Here is a 24,348-nt window from a genome sequence, read left to right as displayed (position 1 = left end):
AAATGGGGGAGGAAATTAAAAACAACTGAACACATTATTATTTTTACTATAAAAAATTTGGTCACAGAACCCAATGGCTGATATTTTATATAGTGTTTAGAATATGGGCATTTGAAAATAGTTAACACCTAAAAGCAGAAATCTTCAACAACTTTTTACGTTCACAATAATAAGCCAAAATAATGTCTTGGCTAACACTACCAGAAACTTCTTTTCTGCTTACATTTCCAAAGAAGTGATAACTAGAGAACTTTAAAACACAAGAGGTATTAAAACAATAAAGGAAACAAACTACCATTTAGCATGTCAAAAATTTACCAATGTTTCTCACTCAAAACCAGCCTGCACATACAGGAGCCACTGGCTACTTTGACTTGGCTCCTCTCATGAGGGTAGGAGCACGTGTCCATAAAACAGCACCCACAGGCTGCTGGACAGCATTCCAGCTTATTACTCAGGCCTGTCGTCGTGGTACTTAAAAGCCTCATGCCATAATGGCTTCAGCTTTTTCCTGTTTGCTCACTACTAATTCATGAGTCCACCAGCCTTTACAACAGGCTGCCCAGAGCTTGCACAAATTTATCAGGTTAAAATTAAAAGAGTTGGAGGACTTAAGTCAGTGGAGTCTTATGTGACAGACAGCCTACACAGAATTCCTCACGTATGCGAGAAGCCAACTCACAATGTCTAGGTAGTTCTAGTAGGGAAACAACTTCCTCCTCTTCAGCTGAGGCCAAGGAGATGCCAAAAATAGAAGAAAGTGTACAAAAGATGTTAGTGAACTGGGTTAAAAGATCCAGGCTTTCCTCTGTAGCTCTGGACTATAATCCAACAAATACTTATCAGTATCAACCAAATAAGGTAATTTCACACAATGGATGAGAAGAATTCAGAATCCAACTCACCTAGATCTTAAGCTACTCTCACAGGAACATACAATTTTTTGAAACAAACTATAAAAGAACTACTTTGAAAAGCCCTTATAACTTCCAAGTACATGAAAAAAAATGTCCTCAAAAGAGTAATGAGTAAATTAAAACACTTAATTAGGAACATTCACCTCAAATACACCCCCACTCCAAACAGCCAGAATTTAGATTATTCACTATAAATATATCCCTTGATAACCATTCTCAAAGAGATACTTACATTTTTGGGCATCAGGGAAACTGAAATGCTCTGCCTCAAAGAATAATCAAAATATCTGACAACCCTTATGAACATCTGTAAAGACATACTCAGCAAGTCACAGTAGCAAGGGGGCAAGAGCGAAAGAGGGTATTATTGATAATTACGACAGAACAACAGACATACACTAGGAAACGGGGACATATTGGGGCCCTACCAGTGGCAGAACACAAAACTGGTGAATTATGTGCCCAATTGCTCCAGATCCAGGTGGCCAGTAGCCCACACACTTGAAGTATGGTTGCTGAGATCATCTCCACTTATTCAGAGAATCTGGGATCCCTCCCCAGATACTTTCTCTGATCAGCTGCCTTCGAAGCTTTAGCTCTTCTCACTGTCACAGCACCTATCTGTTTCTGTTGTCCAGATATTAACCCTCTGTCATAATAGCAGGCAGCCTTGTGGTCAAGCAGATATCCTCCCCAGAAACAACGTGGGGATCTCTCTAAGCTTTGAGCCAGCAGAATCACTAGGAAGCCTTGGTCACTGACAACCGCCAAAATCTGAAGTTTTTTAAACACAACCAGTAGTTACTGCACTCTAGAGAAAATGAGGGATCCCTGACCACAGTGATTTAAAACCATCTCTAAAGGGCCCCACAACCATTCCTGTAGTCCTTTAGTTAATAATACATATCAACCACCATTCCAGGTCCAACCGAAGACTTCCAATGCCATAGCCCCAAACAGGTCTGATGCCAAACCCATTTCCAAAGCTGTGTTCCCTCCCTTGGAGTTACCAAACAGGCTTCACAACCTCAAAGCTACTTCAGAAATACTCACTGCCTTCCCAGCATTTTCTGGCAACTGCCATCACTGATCCAACAATGTGACTAGAACCCTGCTGCTTCGAACACCATTCTCTGACCTCTTTTGCTGAATCAAAGCCTCACACCACTGCGGGAGTGGTGAGAGATTTCTAAAAGGCCACTAACACTTCTGTAAGCCACAGCTACCAAAACAAGTCCCCAGAGCCCCTGCCACTCACGGTCCTGTCATACCACAACTACCAGTAAACGATACCTCCTTATAAGCATATAGTTCTGACTCAGGCAGCCTCACGCCTAGCCTTTCAATACTAATGCTCTATAGGATAACACCTAAAAGTTGGGCTTACCCATGAGTCAGATGAAACCACTCTGGATTCAGTGAGCTTATATTATCTATGTTACCATTATTACTCTTGGGCGTAAGACTAAGCAACTCACAGAATGTTTAGGAGATGCCTTTGCTACAAAGAACTCTCCCCAAAAGTTCTTCCTACCCTCCCAAAAGTTTACAATGTGTGAAAAGAAACACCCATGACCAGTCACAATCTCCCCAATGGCTAAAGTGCACAGAGGTATCACACAGTAACTTTGGGCTACTTCTCTTAGGTCCCCCATTAGGACTATGAACTCCACGGAGAAACCCGCCCAGTGCAAAAAAATAACTGCTTATAAGTCAACCACCAAGTCAATCACTGTTTATTCAAGAAATGTCACAAGAGTACTGGCAAGAAGCCAAAAAAAAAAACAAAAAAACTAAAAAAAAGTCATAAGAAAAAAAAATCACCCAACAAAAAGTGACTGGCCTCACTGGCTAGCAACCAACTCACTCACGCAGAAGGCAACACTTAAGAAAAGCAACTAGTGTGGCCACAGGAAGACAAGAGTTAGGATAATACAGGGGAGAGAGATGCCATGGTGTTACTGTAATCGTCCCGTAACAGAGAGGCACAGCAGAATTACTCAGGCAGTAAGAAAAGTACTCCTGTAAACAAACTCCCACATACTGGGTTGAAATTTCTTTGGAACTTTATTCATCCTGTCCTCAGGAGCTCTAGCCATACAAGCAAATGGATAAACAACAAAGCTATAAAAGGAGAAGTTTTTTGTTTTGTTTTGATTTTTGTTTTTAAAATAATATCAACAGGGAACTTTAATAAGAATAACATAGCAAAACCAGACCTGCAAAAGTAATCAAAAGCAAAGATGAAAAGAATAGCATAAAATAATTTGGGAGAGCTAATGCTACCAAAGTACTGACAGAAGAAAGGTGAAGCTAAAAATACACATTTCCTTCAATATCATACCTTATCAATGGCTTTTCCAACTCGAGAAACACTGCTGTGGATGTCTTTGTGGTCTGAGGCCAATTTTTGAACAGTATCCTTTATTCTTTTACAGCATTGTGTCAAAACAAGTGAAAGTGTCCCTGATAATTCAGCATCTTGGCCTAAAAAAAAAAAAAATTGGTTACTCACTACAGCAAATCCAAAGATGGCAAGTTTCAAATAGACCCTCTGGAACATGAAAGATGGAAGAAAAGTGAAGAAGAAAAATCAGTATCTGCTTTGAAGCAAATGGTCACATTCACATGTTATTTTTCAAAAGAATACTAAGAATGCATCTTATTTTTTTTATTTTTGAAAATAAGAAAATGTTACTGTGAATTAAACCACTTCTGTAATTACAAAAATCAACACAACTATGAACGATATTGCCAAGGCAGTATATTTCAGAAAACAGGTCTAAACGAATAAACTCACTTACTCAACCCAGTTAAACTGTTCAAGTCTTTCTCGAAACTGTGGTTATTACTAAATTTCCTGAAGACTGATGATTTAGTCTAAATGCTTTATATTCCACACAAAGAAGCTGAAGAAAAAAAAAAAATTCTCGGAATACCGTGATATGCAGAAAAGAGTTATTAACACAGCAGGCCTGAGACTGCTACCCTCAGAAAACCCTGCTTGCAAAGCTGGCCCTTAGCTGGCATCTGGAAACTCGGAGTTCAGGAGGGTTCCCACTATTCCCTAACTGATAAGACCGGCTCACTGTGCCTAAAATATTATACAATGCGGTTTATGGTGAACATCTGCTTTCCTTCTGGGAATCTGGAATTTTGGTACATGCTTGGTAAAGGATGCCTGCTTGACCAGCCTCCAATAAAAACCCTGGGCACTGAGTCTCTAATGAGCTTCCCTGCTAGACAATACTTTAAACTTGTCACAACTCTTGCTGGAGGAATTAAGCATGTCCTATGTGACTCCTCTGGGAGAGGACTCTTGAAAACTTTATCCTGGCTCTGGACTTTGCCCCATGTGTTTTTTCCCTTTGCTGATTTTGCTTTGTATCCTTTGGCTGTTATAAATCTTAGCCACCAACCAGTACAACTATATGCTGAGTCATATGAGCCCTCCTAGTAAATCACTGGAACCTAAGGGTGGTCTTGACCCGTGATACACATGATAAATCAACTGAAAGTTACCACAGTTTATATCCTCCTTCCCTGTGCTACCTCCCTCCAAACCTTGTTCCTCTAGGAGGAAGAAGGGAGGAGGAGAAGAGGGGAGAGGATGAGGAGATGGGGGAGAGAGAACAAATCCAATTAAGGTATGTCAGTTATCACTGTATCTACATATCCCCACCTGTAAGCAATGGGCCTGATTTCTGAAATCCTACCCAATACAGTGGTTCTTAAACTTTAATTTAGATTAGAATCACCTGGAGGCTTAATTGAAACAAGTAGCTGGATCCCATCCCCAGAGTTTCTGATTCAATAGATCTGTGATGGGGCCCCAGAATTTGAACAAGAACACGCCCAAGAGTACAGTAGCCCTAGGTTGTTCATTCATTCAAACAAGTATTTAATAAGCACTTCCTATGTGACAGCTATAGCCGTGAAATAAAACAAACCAAAATCCTTGCCCTATAACTTACCTTCTGGTGAGAGACATAAACAGCACACAAAATAAGCAGAACACCACACAAAATAATTATGTACTATGACAAAAGATGATAAAAGCTACTAGAAAAAAAAAAGGCAGGGTAAGAGAGATGGGAAGCAATTGCAATCTTAAAGAGGATAAACACGGTAGGCCTCACTGAGTGACATTTGAGCAAAGAGTTGAAAGAAGTGAAGGAATTAACCATGTCGCTACCTTGGGGGAAAGCATTCCAGGCTGGGAGGACAAAAGCCCTACTGAAGAAACATACCTAGACTATTCAAAGAATAGTAAAGAGGCTCATGTGTCTAAAGCGGATTTCTGGCAAAGGAAAATAGTAGGAGAGGAGATCAAGAGATACTGGGGGTCCTGGTTTTTCAGGGCCTTCTTGGCATTGCACAGACTTTGGCTTTTGCATTGAGTGAAAGGGAGATCCAATGCAAGGTTCTGAGCAGAGAAGACACATAACACAGTCACTCTACTCATGATAGGAGTACAAGAACAGAAGCAAGCTAAGTTAGAGGCTGGGGCAGCAATCTAGATGAGAGATGTCAGTGGCTAAGTCCAGCACTTCCTGACTAGATATGAAGGAAGAAAAGGACTCACAGATGTCTCCAAGGTTTTTAGCCTGAGTCACCTGGAAGGATGGAATTGCACCAATTAAAATGAAAAAGACTAATGGCTGAGCATGTATGAGGGGTGGGGAGAGACAGAGTTCAGTTTTGGGCTTGCTAAATTTGAGACATTGAGTAGGCACCCCAGTGCATACACGGAGTCAGCTGGATATACAAACCTGGAGTTCAAGAACAACATTAGGGCTGGAGACACAAATTTGTGAATCACTGGCATAGAGATGATACATAAGCCAAGAGACTAAATAAAATCACTAAGGGAGTCAGTGCAGACACAGAGAAGTGGTAAAGAACTGAGTCCTGGGAATTCCAAGTTTATGAGGCTGAGATGAAGTGTAACTGGAAAAGGAGACTGACAAACACTACTGAAGCACTAACTGGGATGGAGAGGAAAATCAAGTAAGTATGGTGTTGGGGAGACCAAGTGAAAAAAACGTGTCAAGGAGATTATTCCCTAATAACCAACTGTGTTAAATGCACTGCTAGGTCAAGTAAGATGTGGACTGAGAACTGGCCATTGGATTTACAATGTGAAAGTAATCAGTAACCATGACAAGAATAGTTTCTCTAGAGTTTCAAGAAAAGAAATCCTAGAAGTTTGCAGGGACTGTGAAGAGAGAATATAGCAAGTCTGGTTCAATTACAACCACTAAGAGAAGTAAGAAGACGTGCAATCAGAAGGTAGTGCCATAAGGTACCCAATCCAATATGGGGTGGCCAAAATAGAAACTGCCCTTATCTCTGAATACAGCTGCACAATGTTTCTATCAGGTGCTTCTAACTTCTAATAACATAATTTAGGCTAAAGGAAGACTTGGTACTTCAGGAAAATTTCAAAATCTGTCTAAATGTGTTCCATACATACCTTAGACCAAACGAATCTAACTGCTTCCATAAATCTGTTCTGGCCATTTGTGGTCTTTCTGTACCTAAATCTTACCAAACCTCAACGGCCTCATTTCTTCTATGAATCTCTCTGTCCACAGCCTTAGTCCCTCTCTGAACTCCTCATTAATTTCCATCCTCTCCACCACTCCTCTGGTACTAATTATATACCATTTAACAACTTCAGGTACATATGCCATCAATCTCAACTAATCATAAGTCCCCAAGGAAAAAGTTCTTACTGTAAACTGTATACTTCACGGTCATATATTAACATTGCCTGCAAATATGCAAGACATACGATAAGTATTTGTTTTGTTTTTGTTTTTGTTTTAAAAGATGACCAGTAAGGGGATCTTAACCCTTGACTTGGTGTTGTAAGCACCATGCTCTCGCAAATGAGCTAACCGGCCATCCCTATATAGGGATCCAAACCCTTGGCCTTGGTGTTATCAGCACCACACTTTCCCAAGTGAACCACAGGGCGGCCCCATATGATAAGTTATTTGGATTGATGGTAAATAAAGCAAGGGAAAAGAACAGTTAAAAATAAAGTCATATTCAATAAATGGTGCTGGATTAAGATACCCACATGTAAAAGAATGACACCATATACAAAAAGTAACTCAAAATGGAATAAAGACCTAAATGTTAAAAACTGACACTATCACATTCTTAGAAGAAAGCAGGTGCATACTTTACTCTTGATTAGGAAATGGTTTCTTAGATATGACACTAAAAGCACAAGTAACCAAAGAAAAACATAAATTGGACTTCATCAAAATTTAAAAATTTTCTGCCTCAAATGCTATCAATAAAATGAAAGATAATTCACAGGAGAAAATATTTGCAAATCATATTCTGCTAAGGATTTAGTATCCAGGATGTGTAAACAACTTTTATAACTCAACAATAACAAGACAAACAACTCAATTTAAAAATGGACAAAGAATATGAATAAACATTTTGCCAAAGAAGATATACAAATAACCAATAAGCATACAAAAAGATGCTCAATATTATTAGTCATTAGGGAAAGACAAATCAAAACTACAGTGAGATACTGCTTCATACCCACTAGGATGGCTGCAATGAACAGACAGACAATAACATGTCAACAAAGACATGGAGAAATTAGGAGCCTCGTACATCACTGGTGGAACATAAAATGGTGCAGCCACTGTAGAAAACAATTTGGCAGTTCCCCAGAAAGTTAAACAGAATTACCTTATGACCCAGGAATTCTACTCCTAGGTATAAGAGAACTGAAAACACACAAACTTGTAGACAGACATTTATAGCAGCATTATTCATAATAGCCAAAAAGTGGAAACAAACCAAATGTCCAAATAATAAATGGTTAAAGTGACGTATATGCATACAGTGGATTATTCAGTCATAAAAGAAATGAAGTACTGATACATACAACATGGACAAATCTTGAAATTATTACTTTAAGTGAAATAGGCCAAACACAAAAGGACCACACAGTTTATAATTCCATTTATATGTAATGTCCAGAATAGGCAAATCTATAGAGACAGAAGTAGATTAATGGTTGTCAGAGGCAGGGGGAGAGTGAAATGGAGCGTGACTGTTAATGTGAGTACACATTTTCTTTTGGGAATGCTGAAAATGTTCTGGAATTAGGTAATGGTTATAAGTGCATATTCAACTCTGTGAATATACGAAAACCCAAGGAACTGTACACCTTAAAAAGGGGGATTGTATGGTAAGCAAATTATATCTCAATTTTAAAGATCTTTTAAAAAGAAAGCCATAACTCCTATCCATCTAGACACACCTGTTTCTACAACCAGTAGACAAAAAAGTAGACAAAAGGTTAACGAACAAAAAAGCAGAAACCAAACTGGAAGACAGAGAGATCAGGTGGAATTTACCAACTGAACTTCCAAGTACCAACCTTGAAATCCACTGGTATTTTCAAATCTTAGTAACTTAGGTATCTGGAGTTTCGTGCAGCTGTTACCTCCTTTTCTTCCTTTACCAACTACAATTCCTCTACTTTTTGATTTTCAATTTTATAAATGATAGATACACATAGTATATGGTCAATTAATTAACACTGAGAGTTCTCAGTATGCTCCAAGGAAAAATAATTTCTACAAGGTATTTGGAAGCTCAAGAAAAGTATAATGGAATAATCTGAAAGAGAACCCTGGGAAAGCCCTATTCAGAGAGAACAAATTCCATTAATGCATTTTCAAATGGATTCAGTGGAAAGCAGCCAAAGGAAAAACAGGTTTGAAAATTATTACAATGATCAGACTGACTGAGACACGACCAAAGTCCTCATGGGACAATTCTAACATTCTTTTTATCTCTATATATGAAAATACAACCTGCTTCTATTTCTATGTAGGAGGACTTTTCTGTGAAAGAAATCTAATTGGATTCAGTTCCTAAAAGTAAAGCTGCAGAATTACTGTGACAGCCATCTTCACCATGACCAAACGAGATCCAGATTGGCCACAGTGGTGATCACTTGTCACTCATGATAAAGTCCTGTGCCAATGTGTCTTTTAATGTGACAAACTTCCCCAGAACCAGGCCCCATACATAAGCATGAAAGAAATAGCTCTGAGGCAGTGTTCATCACTGTTGGTCACAACAAGTACTTTTTAAAGTCACTTCTATCATGACTTGATTCAATAAGTACAATAATTTGCATGTTACATCCAAGCAAAGAACCAACACAAGTGGTTGGTCTAAGTTAAAAATAATTTCCTTTCAATACAATTAAATAGCAGATTTTAAGTGTGATATTCTCAGTAATTAGAATAGTCCTGGTCTCCTCCAAAATCAGATACTCCCCACACTAAATTAAACATAACTGAGTTAACTCCTTAACTATTTTTTGTAAAGCTTTGCCCTTGGGCTTCACTGCCTAGCCACTTCAGGACTAATGTCCACTAGTTTCACAAAAACAATAAATTAGAAAAATGTGTGTTTCCATAGCACCCTGTATTTCCTTTTAGGGTTTCACATTTTGCTGTAAATATGCTGTCATTTGTCTATCACTCCCACAAAATTCACTGAAGATGACTGTCTAATCTCCAATGTTTAGATGGTAATTGGCACATAGTAGACATTCAATAACTATTTACTGAAAGAAAATAAAAAATAATAAATTATATATTACATATTCTCAATTTGAAGCCCAGCATTGGAAACTATCTGATACTACCAACACCCTCTAAACCAACTCCCCCACTTCACTCAGCAGTTTGCTCATCACCCCCTCGCAGAATGTTGACTGCCTATGTTTAATGTCTATGTTTAATGTTTACACAATAGCACCGTGGCCTAAATTTCTCAAATACCAAATAATTTAGGAAATAATACTGTCCTCATTTGCCAATGACATTATTGTCCAAGGACAAAATCCCAAGGAATCTACACACACACACAATCCTAGAATTAATAAGTGAGTTCAGCAAAGTTACAGGATGCAAGATCAACACACACACACACACACACATGCATGTGTGCCAATTTTCAAATATGACACATTCACAAAATAGAGTCCCCCACCTCAGTTTTAAGATCCTTGTCTCTTCCAAATAACAAGCCCTCTACACCAGAATTCACAGGCTTATGCTCTGACTCAAGTAACTTTTGAGCCAGTTTCCCTGTTTGTAAAAGAAAACTCTGCCAAGGTCTGTCAAAGATGCAACAACATACATCTCAACTGTAATATATAATGTGTTCCTATAAAAGTGTATCCTAGGGGCCGGCCCATGGCTCACTTAGGAGAGTGTGGTGCTAATAACACCAAGACCAAGGGTTCAGATCCCTGTATAGGGATGGCCGGTTAGCTCTATTGGGAGAGTGTGGTGCTGACACTACCAAGTCAAGGGTTAAGATCTCCTTACCGCTCATCTTTATTTAAAAAAAAAAAAAAAAAAAAAAAAAAGCGTATATTAAGTCAAAATATAGGAAGGTATAGAAACATACATGTTTAAAAGGAGCTCCTGATTCCCACAAAGCTAAAAATTATAAAATCCCTACTTATATTTTGGTTTTTATAAACAAACTTCAATAAGTTTTGACATTTTATACATACATGTATTTGTTCTATTTTCTTTTTACTCATCATAAGGCTTAAGACAATCATGTGTCCAACTACTTGACAAGATACACTCACTATTTTGGCCCACCTAATACAATCAAGACAAAGATATCATTAGGTTTGACAACTATGATTCTCATCTCTACACATTTGCACTTTCAATTTTCTGTCTGCTACTTATTTTTATAATATGGGGCGGGAGGACCACAAATAATTGCACAAATACACACTGTTAAAGAAAGGTAGCAGTGCTAAAACTAAACAGCTGGCTGGTAGGCAGTATCAAAATGCTATAGCTTAAAATGTCTGCTCATCAGGAAATAATCAACAGTTCTAATTTGAAGACTGACCTGGTAGCTCAGTTGGTGAGAGCATGGTGTCATAACACCAAGGCCAAGGGGTGGATCCCCATACCAGCCAGCTGCAAAAAAAAAGTTATCATTTGGCCTATAAAAGGCAATTTAAAGGTGTCAATTACACTGTAAAGTACATGCTGCCCAACAGTCAAACACAAGAGATGAGACTCACCATAATCAAAAGCGCTCTATAAAGATGGCAAGGCACAACACAAAAAAGTATTACTATGATGATGATAGTTATTCACTTTTCAAAAAGGCTGAGAACTTCACCATCTAACACTAGATTATTTTGGTGGAAATAAACAGTAGGATTCCCCAGAAATCGCTAAGACCTGACTGAACATTCTTATGAATATCCTGGAAACAGAAAAAAATTTAGATATCCAAGTTTATAAATATTATATATACTGCATTTGAGCTCTTCTGAGTTATTAAAAGTTAACTCCACTTTCATAAAATGGACAGAGATCTTAAATTTAAAATTAAATGGAAAGCAAAATAGAACACAAATTTTGATCCAGATAAATACAAAGAAGTCCATTTAGTTAACATAATCCTACCTGTACATAAATGAAAACTCACATCTCATAAAGATATACTCCAGAATTCATTCTAGATTAATTCCTTTGAAAAAAAAAAAAAAAACATTAAAATCAAAAACCAAAGCAATATTAGGCATTACTAGGAAGGCTAGAAAACGAAAAAGTTTCTATGTTATCTCACCCTTATAAAAATCTTAATTAACACTTTAAAATAAACAAAATAAAACTAAGACAAAACAGGGAAAGAAAGTCAAAAGAAAATGAGAACTATGACATTTAAATTCAATTAACGTTTAGGGAGTGCTGAAATCCTGTGTCAGCAGTGTTCAAGGTATTTTCCCACGTTACCAGTTTCTAGATAGAGTAAGAAATTTAGGATGGAAATAAAAGTCATTGACAAGGTGAATATGGATATCCCTGCAAAGTATTAGAACAGAAAATCTTTGAACTTGAGAAGGTAATGTTGTTATTACAAATTGACAAAGGACTATTTTATAGTGTCAGCAGTAAACTCAGCTGTGGCCTATAGAAGCTTTGGGCTTCTTTTGGGCTTCCTCAGCACCTAGACACGGAAGCTGCTCAACAGATCTACTCAGAGGAGAAAGGAAAAGGCACAAATCGAACACATCTAATTTTTTTCTAGAGGTGGCACATACCGAAAACAAAAATTTCTTTCAGTATATTAATAGCTGGTACTGCTAAGTAAACAAAAAGTATGGTATTTGGTGTTCAACCCCTAACCTTTCAGAACAGAGATTCACAGATAGATGTTCTGATCCAGAGAGGTTATTAAAGACACCATTGCATAAAATCACAGGCCTAGTGTGCTGCAAAACCAAGTATGAGAAAAAAACAAAACAAGAAAGTTTGTATTTAAGAGCTAAATTACATGGCACAGACTAATAGTGCTCCTAGAACAGAAAACAAGACCAATGACTGTCATAAAAAAGAAAGGGAAGGCCTCAAAGTTTATGAGGCAAGAACTGCAGAGAGAGAAGAAAAAGGGGATGTAGACACAAGTTTTTAAATGTCTGCCAGACAGTCCCATTTTAGAGAACCTACTTACTCCCTACAAATTCAAAACATAGAGACTAAATTAATCTCTAGGCATCTTTATCACTGAAATAAATGGCTGTACTATTTAAATCTGGATTTCATATTTTTAAAAAATCAAACTCATATTTTTACTTTCTCCTCTCCTTAACTTCCTATTTTCTTCCTGGTTCCATAATTATCTACCCATCACTCATGCTCAAAACCTTAGATTAATCTTTGATTTTTCCAACCCTTCTCTCCCACTCTGCCAGACTCCATACATGCACCTGGTCCTGGTAATTCCTTTTCTAAGAAGATCCCCTGCATAGGTTCCTTTAAATTTCTACCACCACTACCCTAAGACAGACCCTTATTTCATCAGACCTAACCTTAACTAGTCTTCTTGCCTCTAGTCAAACTCACTCCCAACTCCAACCTAACCTAAATACTGCTGACAATAGGTCTCTGATCATGTCCCTGTCCCCTCCCTATTCAAAACATTCCCACCCCAACCCAATGCCACTCAATATCTAAAGTCTACTACTGTCCCCAGTATCCATGGCTCTACAAAACCTGGTTCCAATTTAAATTCTTTTATCCCATTTCGCCCCAACCTGGTCCTTCACTTTCTCACTCCTCTACACCTCTGGTCTTGCCATCCTCCCCTCCAGGCACTCCATCCTACTATCCAGATTCAATCTCTGCTACTAAAACTTTCCAGGGGTGAGAAGAGTCTCTCTCTCCCTGTCTCAAGTCCTACCCCTTCTCGTCCGTACCATCCATTCAGCATTTGGCCTGTACACGCGGCACTGCATTACAGGGCACTGTTCTTGTTTGTTTGTTTGCAAAAAACTTATCTTCCTTAACTAGATACATCTAACTTCCAGTCTCATCTTCCTTAACTAGATACAAAGTTCTTAGAAGATGAGAACTTTGTCCTTTGTTACTCTCACAAGATTTAGTCTACTTCCACATACAGTTGGTGATTGATAACTGCTAACTAGGCGCTCTAAAGTTCAACTGAAATAATACCCAACCTCCAACCCTCTCCCATACGGTTCTTTCTAAGGCTCCCTCTCTTCCCATTTCTCTGAATTACTAAGTATTTGTATTAACCTGAAGTGCTGTTATATAATGTGCCATGGCCTTGGCTTTTTTCCCCTTTGAGATGTTGGTCTCTCCAACTCAAGATCATTTCTTGTATCTTTTCAGTATTTCTTACAGTGTTAAGCAGACCACTGGGCACAGAACAATATTTAACATAAACCAGTAATAAAGACACCTAAATATTAGTCAAAGTATCTCAATTAAAAGTTTTTAACACTGCTTAAAGGTCGAGACCTTATAAATAAAAAGTATCCCCCATTTTACAAATTTCAAAGCCAATTCACATCTACTATCTATTTCATTCCTATAACTTGGTGAGATAAGTGATCAGTTTACTGAAGGAAAATCAGGCTAAGCAAGATTGTACAACTAGTTAAGTGTCAAAGCAAAGACTTAAACCCAGTTTTCCTGAGCCCAAGGACAAAACTTTGTATACTATCCCACAAGTACAGGTTCATACTATCTTCTCAAACTAGACTTCAAGTTCCTGGAGGATCAGGGACATCATATATGTTTCTTTCAAAAGAAGTCTCTCCTTATCTCCTGCCAAATATCTTCATATATCAATAAGATGATATTAAATCTATATAGATTCCGCAGATATAGCAAAATCATCAGAGATAAAACACAGCCTGACACTGTGCCCACAAGAAAAGAAATCACTATTCAGGCCTCAATTTTGAGTGGAGAAAGACTTGGTAATACTTGCATAAGCTTTACAGCCTCCCCAAACAACATTTTGAGCTCATCCATACAATCACCAATCCCAGGTAAGATGAAAATATTTCTAAAAGCCTCAAGTCCTACCTGATATTCCAGTTTCTGTTCTTTGAAGTGTTGGGCTAACATTTAATCTAAGGAGAAGGGCCAGAAGTTTCTACCATACTTCTATGAACTCTTGGAGCTCTTAAAGAAATATCCACTTAGAAAACATCACCTCCCTAGTATCTGTCAACTTTGGAAGTACCAAAGGGCTCCAAGTACACAGCTGAGGACCAGGGACCTTCACAATTCTCCCGAAACTGAATTTTGGAGTCATTTGCAAAGACTCCAGAAGCCTTACAGATGAAGAAACAGGGTCACAAATAAAAACAAGTCAGGTTTAATATTCCAAGTGGACAATTTGCTAAACACCATCCTAACAACTAAGAGACTAAGACAGAAACAATGGAAATTTCTCTATTAACTCTAGTATGATAGTATCACAGAAGTGTAGGCAAGTCGTGCACGCGCCGCCACATTATTATCCAGAGTTAGAAACTACTTGAGAGAAAATAACCTTAGGAAAATAACTTTATTACGCCAAGCATAAAAGCAATTTCAAGTAAGTTCCCAAAAATATCATGAACCAAGTTGTTTTCTCTAGTCTACTGATTAAATCACACTAAAACTCAGTATTTGAATTATACGAACATTAAAGTTAGGAGGTAAGGCAACAGCTGAAAAATAGAGGTTGGGCTAGTCATGAAATCACCTCAAGAAAACATTGTTATTGATATAACCTGTAGCTGTTCAACTATGATACACACACACTGTCTGGGGGCAAGTGTTTCTTTCTAGATCCATTTCTCTTCTACCTGCTGAATGGTGGATCACACGGCCATACATCTCCTGACACAGGGTGAGTATAGCTCCAAGTGGCCAGAGGACCCCATGCCCCAGCCCCCATTACTGATTCATGGAGAGGCATAGGATCCAGAACAGGATGATAAACCTACTCCCTGGAAAGTCTGTTGGAAATGCAGAAAAAAGGCCATGTTCCTGTCTTCTGAGCTCCAATGTCCATCTTCACCTCCACATGGAGAAAATTCCTCTGAGAAAGAAGCCAACCATGGAAAGCACAGCTGACAGAAGAAAAGAACAAGACCAGTCCTGATGACAACCTTTGTGCCTCTGGAGCCAGCCTGACCTAACCTCAGCCTTTTTAGTTATTTGTCACCAAATTCCATTTTAATAAAAACTATTACATCACCTGCAACCAAAAGTCTGAATAATATGCAACCAGTCTAAATAAATAATGTGCCAAATAACAAAGAATTATTTCCCAAATGAGCCTGGAAAAGAATAGCTAACAAAGTTAAATCTGCTTCTAAACCCAACTGGAAACACTGACACTGACCTATTATTCTTACCACCTAAAAGAGGCCAAGTAGCTTGGTAACCATCTATTCTCCTCTTAGAATATCTGAACAATGGCTATTGTCATCCTCCCAAACTTTTATTTATGACCTATTTATATGCTACTTTCCAGGCTAGATGTTAAACATAGATATCAAATTGCATTCAATTCAAAACTTAAAGTTATTATTCTCTCAAGAGTGTCTTGTTAGTATTTAACAAAAAGTATGGGTAACAAATGGGAGAAGACCTGGCTATGTAGCCTACTCCTTGTACACCAAGGAATAAGGCTAAGTAAACAAACCATTAGTCCACCAAGCCATGATCTTTTTACTCTCATTCAGCACAATACATAACAAGATTCAACACTTGTATGCTGTGAAAAGTACAGAGCAGTTATACATGCAAACAAGCATACTTTTCAACACATAAGTATAATACACACAACCCAAATTCTAGAGTGGCAGGTTATTCCTAACACGTGAACCTCAACCTCTGGCTTCTATCTACTAATGCAATATTCATTCCACAGAAATGAGTTAAAAATGTGACATCCAAAATCTACTTTTTTTTTTCATGCTTACTTGCCTTCTTACGTTCTCATGTGTCTCCCTCCAATTTTTAAAAAAGTAAGCACTTCTGCAACTAGCAACCAAATTTTCAACAATTTCTTTGATCCAAAGAGATAGATAAAGGTAGGAGTCATAATGTAAATGAGTTTTACTACTAAGAGTCACACCAAACCTGCACACACAAGAAAGGAGTTTTAGGTGCTATTATATGTTAATCAGTTCTACAGATGAAGATGTCTTTACCAACTTGCAAAGATAATACTAAACCTAAATCACAGAAAGTGGAGTTACATATCCAATGCCTTAAAATTTTTTTACCATTTCCCCGAATTCTTTTAAAAATTTTTCTGGAAACTGGCATCTCTGTTAGTGAGGTGGGCTAAACTAGGTGGTCCAAGAACAAGAGTACAAGGGAGACTTTTCACTGGGTACCTTTTTAATTGTTTGAATTTGGACCATTTGAATGTGCTATCTACTCAAAATAAATAAATAAAAATTAAATTTAGAAAATTCCTTGAGTGTCACTTTCAGAAACCATACTAGAACTCTCCTTAATAGTGTAAAACCGATTTTAAAATATTGCATACCTGTTAGTCTTAGAAATACTATAATTTCCTAAGTACACTTTAAACATTTCCTGAAACCATTACCTAATTGTTTCGGCCTCATCTTTTTTCACCAAATGTGAATTCAGAATACCAGCAATACATGATATATAGTTCTTTTCTGTTCTCCCTTCCATCACATAGGTACTAATGGGAAAACAAAAATATAAATATATTTACCAGTGGGAAAAAAATGCTAAAAAGCATTATAAAAATAATCACCAAATTACAAAAAATTAATCATACTATTTCTCTGTTAACCAAGGGTTGTCCAAAGTGTAGTTCTCATACCATTGATGTGAATGATAATTTTAGCTTGTATAAGAATATTTTAATACTTAAGCATTTATTTTTAATATGTAGCTTATTATACCTAACCAACCAAATCTATGATTTCACAAATATCACTGGCTAGAATGAGGATAAATCTACCTAAGTAAATCTATGAATCTATCTGAAAAATAAGAGTGCATGTGTGTGACTGAAGTCTGAGAAGCACCAGGGCATTATCCAAATTAGATCAAGAGCATACCAACCAATATTAGCCACACTGAATCTTAAATTAGACCAAACTTCATGCTTACAGGGAAACTCTCACTGAAAGGCTGCCACAACTAAATGACAGGAATACTCTCCTCTCCCCTCAGACTTGGGGCAATTAAGAGAACCCTAAAGTTCAATTAAAATAATTAAGGATAAGAATCAGAGTTCAACACAATTCTTTAACTCCTGACAAATTAGGTTTAAAAAATGGTTTTACTTTCTCAGACTAACACCTCGGCACAGACCTTCCATTTCCCATGAACAGTTAGTTATCCCTATTCCTTTTACCTTGGACACCTCACTGCAGGCTCTAGATCACTCCCCCATCCTCCTATCTACCACCCTTAGCTTTGTTCTTAAGGCAGTTCCTATCGCATAAAGAAGCCCTTAATCAGTCTCCAGGAAGAGGAACGGATCAGGCCTCAGCAGAAGTCCTCTTTAGCATTCTCCCTAGTTCTTTCCTCCCTCTTCATACTTCTATACACCTAAGTGGTCCCTCAACCATCAAATTCCCCAACTGGCTATATAGCACCCACTCAAAGCCTGCCCCTCCATCTCAGAGCCACATACTCCTATACTATTCCTCTGTTGTAGGCCTGACACCTCCATTTTTTTTTTTTTAAATTGTTTTTTCCTTTTCCCAGGCTGACGGATTTAGTTAGGGTTGGTTTAAATGGCAGAGCAAAAACTAACTGACTTGGTGTGAGTGACCATCCCATACCACCCTTATTTCCCCAAAGGTATCTGCATAAAGAAATTTGCTCTTTAGAAGAAATGGTTAATTATAGAAATTTTATTTGAAAGAATTCCAGGCTATATAGAGGCAAATTAGAGCAGCTGAGAGATTTTAAGGCTCACTGCAGGGCTATTTCCAGGCCAGCTGCCAGGCTAGCCCCCTTAGGGCAGTGTTTACAACCTAGAGTAAGAGTGGCGAGAATGGAGGATGGAAGGGGGTTGTCATCCAGCTTACTAAATCCATTTATGTATGATCAGTTTCCACCACAAATCCTAGCCCTGATCATTTAGTATAGTTGTCTGCTCACAACTTCTACAAAGAGAGAGAAAAGAAATTTCAAAATAACAAATTGTAATTCATTCTCAGAAACTGAACTGATTCCCTGACCCTAGCTAAAGGACGCTTCTGAAACACCAATATGATGCAATAAAGTGTCCTATATAGGACCTTGAGGGATCTGTATAGTCCCCAAGATTCTATTTGACTCATACCACATTCCTGAAATAATATGAACTCACTTAAACTCAGAGTATGAGATCCAAAGCCCGGAAAGAGCTTCCTAATTAGAGCCCCTTTCTCAGGTCACAGCCCACCAGGTCATTTGTCCAGATACGAACCTTCAGAAGCTCTGAAAATTTCCCTTTAAACTTGAAAACTGAGTTCAAATTCTATGAAGGTACTTCAAAAAGTTCATGGAAAGATTCACATTATCTTTTAATTCTATATTTCCATGAAGTTTTTTGAAGTATCCTTGTATATCTTTCAGAAGGGTATATTCAAGATTCATTATAACATCCACCACATCACCTACAGAGAACTTTAATTCAGAAATTATCTGCTTTGAAAAATACCATAACCCAGATACCAAAGCATGATGTTTGTCTGCACACAAAGGAACACCCAAAGAGAGAAATTTTATTTTGGAAACTAGACTTGGCACCTGTGGTATTTATCATCTTTCCTGTTTCTTCTTTTTTACTACCTTTAACCACTTAATTCTGTTACTACAGAATAAAAGAAAATCAAAGGGATACCAACATAAGACTGGCAATTTGGTAGACAAGAGGATAGAAAACAGGAGGCTGAAAAGGGAACACACAAAACTCACCAAGTCAGACTCTTCTGACAGCATAGTATATCCCATGGCTAGTACCATAAATTCCCAGAAAAGTTCCCTGATACCAAGCAAAGAAATCTAAAACAAATTCCTGCTTTAGCAATTCTTCACAACGTTATCCATCTGGGATTGCCCCTAAATTCCCTAAAACAAAGCTCACAACCACATCCCCTTCAATTAATATCCTCCCTCTCTTACGGAAGAAAGGCACTTTACTTTCCATCTTTTCCCTCTTAAACCCTGCCTATCCAACCCAACTTCTAACCTAGTCACTAAAAAGGAAATGTTCCTTCCTCCTCTCCAAGTTTAGGCCCTTCATTCATTCTCTTCTCCCACGGGCTCCTTCCTTTCAGCGTTTAACAAGACAAAGATTTCCAGGGAGTAGGGGAGTGGGAATACCTTCTACCACTGCACTGGTGCAGCCTTGGGTTTCCTTATACCTGTTTGCATCATATTTTTCCTAACCTCCAGTAATCTGACTTGTTTTAACAATTCTATAAAACTTCGATTACAGAAGGCCACTGACTCACAATAGCCAAATAACTGCTGACCAACCCCAGCTCTTTTTGGTTTCTGTTGGATCCACCTTGGCCCTCCACTCTCCAAGGGTAGTTCAAAGCTGAGGTTGGACCCTACTGTCTTTCCTCCTTGCATCCTAAGTGATCCTCTCCACTGTTCTCTTAAAATGACATCAGAAACCAGTCTTAGACCTATACATCTCCAGCCACGAGTTGACATTAAGCTGTTGACTCTATCTTCATTAACCCCTTCAACTTTATCTCACATGACCAAAATCAGTCATCAGAACCTTCCCAGGATTCCCACCCCACTCCACCTCTACGTCCCCACTTCTACCAACTATATCATTACCAAGTCCATCAAATTTCCCTTCACAGGGAGCCACCAAAGTCTGCTCATTGTTTCATATTAATATTGCAACTCTTACCAGGGTTAATGGGATTTTTCCCTATCAATATTTCAACCACTATGGTTGCAGGATTGCTTCTTCAGCAGAGTTCAAAAGTGACTTCTGCCCAGAATGAGATGTTGTCCCTTACTGTGGACTAGCACCCACCCTCAACTGAAAGGCAGTCTGAGAAAGGAAGGTGTAGAAGAATAAAGAAGTTTAGCTAACACCACTGCCCTCATCTCACCTGCCACAAACATCTGCATTTCTCCCCAGCTACCAAATCTTCCTTTACATAAAATTTCTGTTTAGCCCACAAGTTGAAATCTTGAATAAAACCCATTAAATGAAAAGCCCTTTACTTCTTGACAGGCGGAATCATCCGTGACTACTATGTAAGGATACCAGACCTTTAACGTTATTTCAAAAATCCAAAACAAAACCCCTTCTTGACCAGCTTCCCCACAAGTTGAGCTCCTGAATAAAACCCATTAAATAAAAAGTCCTTCACTTCCTGACAAACGGAATCATCAGTGTGACTACTATGTAAGGATACCAGGCTTTTAATGTTACTTCTAAAACTAAAAACAAAACCCTTTCCCAACCAGCTTTCCCATAAGCTAACTTTTGGCAAACCATCTGTCCCCAGGGCCTAAGGCAATAATGAAATAACCAAGGTAAAACACCTTCCGTAGAAAACCTGTTTTCTGAAACAAAAGCAAGTACAAACTTGACCAGGTAAGGCAAGTAACTAACAACTCGTGCCACAGTTTGCTTCCTCAGTCTCATCAGAGGCTGCCCCAGGAGAGCTGAACCGCTCGATTCAGCGGGTTTCCTAGGAATCATGTCAGTGCTGCTGCGGAGTTCAGAGGAGCTGCTTCCACCCATCAGTCACATTATGAAGTTGCAGGAACGGCTGTTCTGTTAACCCACAGCTAAGAATAACACTAGACTTTCTAATTTTTAAAAAAAACAACACGAGGGTAGGAAGTCCCCCTGCCGAGAATTTGGGGTGGGGCAGAGGGAAGGGGCTTCCTGCACTGACCCTCCTCACTCAGTTTTGGGTCGACGCAGGACAGCGTCCGGGGACCACGTGAGACCCCCGGGGCCCGGTGCGGGGCCCACTCTGGGAGGTCGGCAGTCCGCAGATGGGAAGGACGGCCCCCCGGAGCCCGCGAGTCCCAGCCGGGTTTCCGGGAGGCTTCGCGCTCATTCTGAATTAAAAGCGAGGTCGCGACAGGTTCGGGGCAGATCGGACGAAATGAGAAAGAAAAGTCACAGCGGCCTGGGGGGTCTCCGCGCCTCAGGGGAGGCGGCGGCCGGGCCCGAAGCGCGAGGGTGGATGAGGAAGGGGGTCCCACCGCGGGGTTGGAGCTGAGGCTCGGCCGAGGGCCCTGCCCCGCGCGCCCACCCGGGCCGCCCTACCGTGGCTCTGCAGGATCTCGTGCTTGAGGCCGCCCGTGTAGTCGATGAGCTCCTCCAGGCCGCGCTCGCACAGCTGCCCGTAGCCCGAGAACTTGTGCAGCACCTTCTCCAGCTCGCGCTCCACGGTCACGCACTGATCCATGCCGGAGGCGGCGGCGCTCGGCTCCCCGGCGCCCGGTGTCCGCAGCCGTTCCGCCCGGGCCCCGCCGAGGCCGCGTCCTGCTCCTCGTCCCCCAGGCGGGCGGCGCGGGCGGCTGAGGGTGCCGAGGCGGCTGGCGCGCTAGCCGCGGCGCCAGGGGAGCCCCGCGCAGCCCGTGCCCGCCGACCCCATGGCTCCTCGGCCCCCCCGGCGCGTCGCCGCTGCTCCCGTTCGCTCGCCCCTCCCGGCCCCACGTCCCAGACCCCTGCTTGCCGCGTTCGACTGCTCGCGGCGGCGCAGGCGATTGTTTTTGTTTTCACGGGAACCGACCGATGACCTCGTTCTCCCGGACGGCACCAAGCGCCGCCGACCTGGAGGGGGGGCAACTACCCCGGACTTGGGAAGGAGGCAGCGCGGGCCGTACCAAGCGCACCCTCGAGGGGGAGCAGCCCGGCAAGCGCGGGCGGAAGAACGCGAAGGGCGGCCGCACGCGCCGCCGCTCTAAAGGTGTGGGCCGTACCACGCGCAAGGCGTGCAAGGGAGAGGGCGAGGGTGAGGCAAGGACTCCATTGGTCCGAGAAGCTAAATAGGGAACTTTGGAGACGGCCCCACCGCTCGGAGGGCGCTACAATTACGCGCCCGGTAAACAAGGGCGTGGAAACCGTCCCTAACCACTCCGCCCAGAAACGGGGAAAATGAACCAACGGGCGCGGGGAATATGCAAGAAACTAACATCCTCCAATCACTAACCGAGGCGTAAACCTTCAGCCAATCCGGGCTGAGAGGACAAACCAATGGTCTCACTGTTGGAGGGGGTGACTTGAAGAGCGTACCGAGAAGCAAGTGGTTTCTGGAAAGCCGTAGGGGGAAACCAGACAAAAATTAAAAGGGCTGTTTCCCATAGGACTTCGCCTTAAACACGGTTTATTTCATCTCTTCATCGCTTTCAAGGGAAAGGGGTATCGTCATTCCGAAGTTTTGGTAGACGGACCCGCCTCCCCGGTTGAAAAAACCAGCCAGGCCACCTGGAGGCGGGTCGTGCCGGGCGCGGGTCGCTAACAGGGATAAAGGCGGGGCGATCTGGGGGTTGCTGGTGGCGAGGGGCCCGCGCCGGCGATCAGTGCTGCCCTGGCGCTTGCGACACCCTGGAGGTCACACTCCTCACCACCCCCCGCGGGCCGCGGCCCCTCGGCCCCTCATCTCTTGACCCATCGCGCCCTCCACCGTGCCAGGTGCGGGTCAGCTTCGAGGAGTGGGAAGAACACGCGCTGGAGAGCCGGACAGCCTGGCCCTTGCCCCCTGCCTTATTCCTCTGAATCGGATTGGGTTACCCCATGGCGCCTCCAACCTTGGCCTGTACCCCTCGCTCACTAAGCTCCCGCCGCACTACCCTTTGCGTTCCTCCGAGGAGCCCGGCTAGTTCTTGTCTCAGAGCCTTTGCACTTGCCCTTTCTTTCGCCAGGAAAACCCTTCCTGCCCCTCTCTCATCCTAAAGTTCTCAACTCACGTGTCCCCTCGGAGGGCCCATCCCGACCACACTGATGTAGCTTCTACCTTCCCGCACTTCTAACCCCATCGCTATATCATAATTATATCAATTATAGCACGAGTTTTATTATTTTCACAGCACTTACCAAAATCTGAAATGATCTTTTGTTTTACTTTTTTGTCTGCACCATTTCGATAAAACCATGAAGGCAGGCCCCTTGCCTATTTCTTGCCTAGAAAGCTCCTGGCAGTTTGGTAGGCTTTTTTTTTTTTTTTTTTTTAATTAAGGTGATAAAGTTTTTGATCCTCAGTTTCCTTTTTATAATTTGGAAATAGTTGGAATTAATAATACTTCACTAGCTTGTTAGATACGTTGTCAGACAATATATGTAAAAACCCGTAATAGGCAGAGTAGTGGCTACTGTTAGTGCAGCCCCAACTCGTGCAGTTACCTATCTCCTTTCTCCTCCCCTCATTTTGTTTTCTCCCCTCTTTCATGGCAGATGGTCTTGATTCCTGCTTCAGAGAAGATTTTTAAAAAACATCCAGCTCCAGCACTTTGTGCCACTTTCTCAAAGTATTTCTGTCTACCATCCCTTTTGCAAACGTCCTCCTACCCGAAGGAACAGGAGTCCCTTACCTCTTCCAAAGACAAACCTAGGGCCTGCTGGCTTCATCTCCTGCCTGTCAAATATTTCTCCCCTCCCTCTGCACTAGGTACTTCCTCTCTGCTTTCAGGCTGGATGGGTCTGAACTGCCTGGGGGGTGTGAGGGTAACCTTCATTTAACCTTCCTCAAGCTGTTTCCCTTTTCCTCAATCTTTTCACTGCCATACTGCCCAGATAAATCTTCTGTGCTTATTCCTCCCTTTTCTCTAAGTATCTCCTTGATAAGCTCAGCCACCCATTTCTCAGTCTTTCTTTTTTCTCAAAGTGTTGTTACAATAATTAAATGAGATAATCCATGTAAGGCACTCAACATAATGCCCAACACAAGGTAAGAGTATTATTATCCACTGGTCAAAAATAATCAACGACGCCTCATTACTTACCGCTTCAAATCCCAACTCTCAGCACTGCGGTCTGCCCAGAGCAGCAGCCCATCACAATCCTCCATCCACACACCAGCATTTTCACACTCTCAATGTGA

At 40.9% G+C, this 24,348-nt stretch overlaps 1 protein-coding gene across 2 annotated transcripts in view; it reads right to left on the bottom strand.

Annotated features, from left to right (window-relative positions):
- RMND5A (required for meiotic nuclear division 5 homolog A) overlaps positions 1-22,238 on the bottom strand; it is a 63,469-nt gene extending 41,231 nt beyond the window's left edge. For both annotated transcript variants that reach the window (XR_010021661.1, XM_063078306.1), the window contains exons 1-2: positions 21,573-22,238; positions 3,262-3,404 (exon numbers count right to left, since the gene is read on the bottom strand). Coding sequence is in view for 1 of the 2 variants with exons in the window: in XM_063078306.1 (XP_062934376.1) it covers positions 3,262-3,404; positions 21,573-21,714 (285 nt within the window). In the remaining variant the exon portion in view is untranslated. The remainder of the gene's footprint in view (positions 1-3,261; positions 3,405-21,572) is intronic.
- Between the last annotated feature and the right edge of the window lie 2,110 nt (positions 22,239-24,348).

Source organism: Cynocephalus volans, chromosome 14, assembly GCF_027409185.1.
Source record: "Cynocephalus volans isolate mCynVol1 chromosome 14, mCynVol1.pri, whole genome shotgun sequence".
Taxonomy (NCBI): Eukaryota; Metazoa; Chordata; class Mammalia; order Dermoptera; family Cynocephalidae; genus Cynocephalus; species Cynocephalus volans.
This window is presented reverse-complemented; position numbering and strand designations above follow the sequence as displayed.